The sequence below is a fragment of the Lissotriton helveticus genome, chromosome 2_1 (assembly GCF_964261635.1).
Source record: "Lissotriton helveticus chromosome 2_1, aLisHel1.1, whole genome shotgun sequence".
Taxonomy (NCBI): domain Eukaryota; kingdom Metazoa; phylum Chordata; class Amphibia; order Caudata; family Salamandridae; genus Lissotriton; species Lissotriton helveticus.
The window spans coordinates 49947254-49953253 of NC_136059.1; the positions used below are offsets into that span (position 1 = coordinate 49947254).

The following is a 6000-nucleotide window of genomic DNA, read 5'->3' on the forward strand; positions in this document are numbered from 1 at the left end:
AGGGAAATTTACCAGCCACAGACATTTTTAAACTTGGAAACGTGTGAGATGTGATTTCCATGAATTTCACACTTTTTAATGAAAAAAACATGCATAGTGCACGATTGTGAATCTCCCATGAATTGTGGTGCCCACCTGTATCACCAGCACTCCCACTGGGCAGGGGCTTGTATGTGAATTATCAGGGACCACAAAACTGACCCAGTCCTCCCAACTGCATATGGTAAATGTATTTCAAAGTGGTCTCTGAGTGACTGATTGTTTGTTCCAACTATTCACAGATCTCAGAAAACCAGGGTCGGTATGGAGCCCTTGTGAAGAGACAGCTAGAGTTTGAGAAGCTGTGCACCAAAGCCGGAAAATACACGATACAAGCCGGAGACGCACCTGTGGGGAACACCACTGGAGGAGAGCCAAAGGACAAGAAGGAAACCTGAATAAACTTCACCTTCATACAGAGCTGAAGCATTCTTCAGGTGAGAGATATTAAAAAGGAAGAATGCTGTCTTTAAAGCCTGAATAAAAAGCTACGTTTATACATGTTGATAGCACTGGTAAGGGGTATTTTGACAGCCATCTGCTTTACTTACATTTCTGTCCTGCAGGCATGGAGTGCAATGTATTCCTATTGACATTGATCACCCAACTGTTTTTCTCACCTTTTATTTCATACACTCTTTGAAAGGGAACCATCCAAACCATCTTTAAATCCAATCAGCTTAGATCAGGTGTGCAGGAGATAATGCTGTAAAATACACCAGTGGGTTCCATGTGATTCAAATATCTGTCACACGAATACTTCCCTCCTGCAGAGTGGGTTTATGTGAAGACCGTGCCCTCAGGATGGGTGCATACGAAGACCTTCTCCTGTGTCATGGGCATGTGAAGACATCTGACTTCAGGATGGGTGCATTTGAAGACCTCCCTCCTGTGGCAAGAGAGCATGTGAAGACTTCCATCCAGTAGCATGGGTGCATGTAAAGGCCTCCCAGGATGGTGCATGAGATGGGTGCATGAGAAGCCCTCCTCCCGTGGCATGGGTGCATGAGAAGACCTCCTCCTGTGGCATGGGTGCATGAGAAGACCTCCTCCTGTGGCATGGGTGCATAGGAAGACCTCCTCCTGTGACATGGGTGTATGGGATGACCTCCCTCCTGTAGCATGGGTGCATGAGAAGACCTCCTCCCGTGGCATGGGTGCATGAGAAGACCTCCTCCTGTGGCATGGGTGCACGATAAGACCTCCTCCTGTGGCATGGGTCCAGTCTGAAGACCTCCTCCTGTGGCATGGGTGCATGAGAAGACCTCCTCCTGTAGGATTGGTGCATGAGAAGACCTCCTCCTGCAGCATGGGTGTATGAGAAGACCTCCTCCTGTGGCATGGGTGCATGAGAAGACCTCCTCCTGTGACATGGGTGTATGAGAAAACCTCCCTTCTGTGGCATGGGTGCATGAGAAGACCTCCTCCTGTGACATGGGTGCATGAGAAGACCTCCTCCTGCAGCATGGGTGTATGAGAAAACCTCCCTTCTGTGGCATGGGTGCATGAGAAGACCTCCTCCTGTGACATGGGTGCATGAGAAGACCTCCTCCTGCAGCATGGGTGTATGAGAAGCCCTCCTCCTGTGGCATGGGTGCATGAGAAGACCTCCTCCTGCAGCATGGGTGCATGAGAAGACCTCCTCCTGTGGCATGGGTGCATGAGAAGACCTCCTCCTGCAGCATGGGTGTATGAGAAGACCTCCTCCTGTGGCATGGGTGCATGAGAAGACCTCCTCCTGTGACATGGGTGCATGAGAAGACCTCCTCCTGCAGCATGGGTGTATGAGAAGACCTCCTCCTGTGGCATGGGTGCATGAGAAGACCTCCTCCTGTGGCATGGGTGTATGAGAAGACCTCCTCCTGCAGCATGGGTGCATGAGAAGACCTCCTCCTGCAGCATGGGTGCATGAGAAGACCTCCTCCTGTGGCATGGGTGCATGAGAAGACCTCCTCCTGCAGCATGGGTGTATGAGAAGACCTCCTCCTGTGGCATGGGTGCATGAGAAGACCTCCTCCTGTGGCATGGGTGCATGAGAAGACCTCCTCCTGTGGCATGGGTGCATGAGAAGACCTCCTCCTGCAGCATGGGTGCATGAGAAGACCTCCTCCTGTGGCATGGGTGCATGAGAAGACCTCCTCCTGCAGCATGGGTGCATGAGAAGACCTCCTCCTGTGGCATGGGTGTATGAGAAGACCTCCTCCTGCAGCATGGGTGCATGAGAAGACCTCCTCCTGTGGCATGGGTGCATGAGAAGCCCTCCTCCCGTGGCATGGGTGCATGAGAAGACCTCCTCCTGTGGCATGGGTGCATGAGAAGACCTCCTCCTGTGGCATGGGTGCACAAGAAGACCTCCTCCTGTGTCATGGGTGCATGAGAAGACCTCCTCCTGTGTCATGGGTGCATGAGAAGACCTCCTCCTGCAGCATGGGTGCATGAGAAGACCTCCCGTGGCATGGGTGTATGAGAAGACCTCCTCCTGTGGCATGGGAAGGCCTCCTCCTGTGGCATGGGTGCATGAGAAGACCTCCTCCTGTGGCATGGGTGCACGATAAGACCTCCTCCTGTGGCATGGGTCCAGTCTGAAGACCTCCGCCTGTGGCATGGGTGCATGAGAAGACCTCCTCCTGTAGGATTGGTGCACGCGAAGACCTCCTGTGGCACGGATGTATGAGAAGACCTCCCTCCTCTGGCATGGGTGCATGTGAAGATCTCCTCCTGTGTTATGGGTGCATGAGAAGCCCTCCCTTCTGTGGTATGGGTGCATGTGAAGACTTCCCTCCTGTGACATGGGTGCATGAGAAGACCTCCTCCTGTAGGATTGGTGCATGAGAAGACCTCCTCCTGTGACATGGGTGCTTGTGGAGACCTCCCTACTATGGCATGGGTGCATGAGAAGACCTCCTGTGGCAGGGATGTATGAGAAGACCTCCCTTCTGTGGCATGGGTGCATGTGAAGACTTCCCTCCTGTGCCATGGGTGCATTAGAAGACCTCCTCCTGTGGCATGGGTGCATGAGAAGACCTCCTCCTGCAGCATGGGTGCATGAGAAGACCTCCTCCTGCAGCATGGGTGCATGAGAAGACCTCCTCCTGCTGGATTGGTGCATGAGAAGACCTCCTCCCGTGGCATGGGTGCATGAGAAGACCTCCTCCTGTGTCATGGGTGCACGAGAAGACCTCCTCCTGCGGCATGGGTGCATGAGAAACCTCCTCCTGTGGCATGGGTGCACGAGAAAACCTCCTCCTGTGACAAGGGTGCATGAGAAGACCTCCTCCTGCAGCATGGGTGCATGAGAATACCTCCTCCTGTGGCATGGGTGTATGAGAATACCTACTCCTGCAGCATGGGTGCATGAGAAGACCTCCTCCTGCAGCATGGGTGCATGAGAAGACCTCCTCCTGTGGCATGGGTGCACGAGAAGACCTCCTCCTATGACATGGGTGCATGAGAAGACCTCCCCCTGCAGCATGGGTGCATGAGAAGACCTCCTCCTGTGGCATGGGTGCATGAGAAGACCTCCTCCTGTGGCATGGGTGCACGAGAAGACCTCCTCCTGTGACATGGGTGCATGAGAAGACCTCCTCCTGCAGCATGGGTGCATGAGAAGACCTCCTCCTGTGGCATGGGTGTATGAGAAGACCTCCTCCTGCAGCATGGGTGCATGAGAAGACCTCCTCCTGCAGCATGGGTGCATGAGAAGACCTCCTCCTGTGGCATGGGTGTATGAGAAGACCTCCTCCTGTGGCATGGGTGCATGGGAAGGCCTCCTCCTGTGTCATGGGTGCATGAGAAGACCTCCTCCCGTGGCATGGGTGCATGAGAAGACCTCCTCCTGTGGCAGGGGTGCATGAGAAGAACTCCCTCCTGCAGCATGGGTGCATGAGAAGACCTCCTCCTGTGGCAAGGGTGCATGAGAAGACCTCCTCCTGCAGCATGGGTGCATGAGAAGACCTCCTCCTGTGGCATGGGTGCATGGGAAGGCCTCCTCCTGTGGCATGGGTGCATGAGAAGACCTCCTCCTGCTGGATTGGTGCATGAGAAGACCTCCTCCCGTGGCATGGGTGCATGAGAAGACCTCCTCCTGCTGGATTGGTGCATGAGAAGAACTCCCTCCTGCAGCATGGGTGCATGAGAAGACCTCCTCCTGTGGCATGGGTGCATGAGAAGACCTCCTCCTGCAGCATGGGTGCATGAGAAGACCTCCTCCTGTGGCATGGGTGCATGAGAAGACCTCCTCCTGTGGCATGGGTGTATGAGAAGACCTCCTCCTGTGGCATGGGTGTATGAGAAGACCTCCTCCTGTGGCATGGGTCCAGTCTGAAGACCTCCTCCTGGGGCATGGGTGCATGAGAAGACCTCCTCCTGTGGCATGGGTGCATGAGAAGACCTCCTCCTGCAGCATGGGTGCATGAGAAGACCTCCTCCTGTAGCATGGGTGCATGAGAAGACCTCCTCCTGTGGCATTGGTGCATGAGAAGACCTCCTCCTGTAGCATTGGTGCATGAGAAGACCTCCTCCTGTGGCATGGGTGTATGAGAAGACCTCCTCCTGTGGCATGGGTGCATGGGAAGGCCTCCTCCTGTGGCATGGGTGTATGAGAAGACCTCCTCCTGCAGCATGGGTGTATGAGAAGACCTCCTCCTGTGGCATGGGTGCATGAGAAGACCTCCTCCCGTGGCATGGGTGTATGAGAAGACCTCCTCCTGTGGCATGGGTGCATGGGAAGGCCTCCTCCTGTGGCATGGGTGTATGAGAAGACCTCCTCCTGTGGCATGGGTGTATGAGAAGACCTCCTCCTGTGGCATGGGTGCATGGGAAGGCCTCCTCCCGTGGCATGGGTGCATGAGAAGACCTCCTCCTGTGGCAGGGGTGCATGAGAAGACCTCCTCCTGTGGCAGGGGTGCATGAGAAGACCTCCTCCTGTGGCATGGGTGTATGAGAAGACCTCCTCCTGTGGCATGGGTGCATGAGAAGACCTCCTCCTGTGGCATGGGTGCATGGGAAGGCCTCCTCCTGTGTCATGGGTGCCTGAGAAGACCTCCTCCTGCAGCATGGGTGCATGAGAAGACCTCCTCCCGTGGCATGGGTGCATGAGAAGACCTCCTCCTGTGGCATGGGTGCATGAGAAGACCTCCTCCTGTGGCAGGGGTGCATGAGAAGACCTCCTCCTGTGGCATGGGTGTATGAGAAGACCTCCTCCTGCAGCATGGGTGCATGAGAAGACCTCCTCCTGCAGCATGGGTGCATGAGAAGACCTCCTCCTGTGGCATGGGTGCATGGGAAGTCCTCCTCCTGTGGCATGGGTGCATGAGAAGACCTCCTCCTGCAGCATGGGTGCATGAGAAGACATCCTCCCGTGGCATGGGTGCATGAGAAGACCTCCTCCTGTGGCATGGGTGCATGAGAAGACCTCCTCCTGTGGCAGGGGTGCATGAGAAGACCTCCTCCTGTGGCAGGGGTGCATGAGAAAACCTCCTCCTGTGGCATGGGTGCATGGGAAGGCCTCCTCCTGTGACATGGGTACCTGGGAATGCCTCCCTCCTGCAGCATGGGTGCATGAGAAGACCTCCTCCTGTGGCATGGGTGTATGAGAAGACCTCCTCCTGCAGCATGGGTGCATGTGAAGACTTCCCTCCTGTGCCATGGGTGTATCAGAAGATCCCCATCTGTGACACGGGTGCATGTGACAACCTCCTCCTGTGGCATGGGTACCTGGGAATGCCTCCCTCCTGCAGCATGGGTGCATGAGAAGACCTCCTCCTGCAGCACAGGTGCACAAGAAGACCTCCCCTTGTGACACGATTGCATGTGACAACCTCCTCCCGTGGCATGGGTACATGAGAAGCCCTCCTCATGAAGCATGGGTGCATGTGAAGACTTACATCCTGTAGCATGAGTTCATGTAACGGCCTCCGGGGTGGGTGCATGAGAAGACCTCCTCCTGTGGCATGGGTGCAT

At 55.2% G+C, this 6000-nt stretch overlaps 1 protein-coding gene across 2 annotated transcripts in view; it reads left to right on the top strand.

The window, feature by feature from the left end:
* Positions 1-520, top strand: part of LOC144817699 (uncharacterized) — a 227770-nt gene extending 227250 nt beyond the window's left edge. For both annotated transcript variants that reach the window (XM_078674457.1, XM_078674455.1), the window contains one exon: positions 282-520. In XM_078674457.1, the coding sequence (XP_078530583.1) occupies positions 282-437 (156 nt within the window). In that variant the 3' untranslated portion in view covers positions 438-520. The remainder of the gene's footprint in view (positions 1-281) is intronic.
* The last annotated feature ends 5480 nt before the right edge of the window (positions 521-6000 follow it).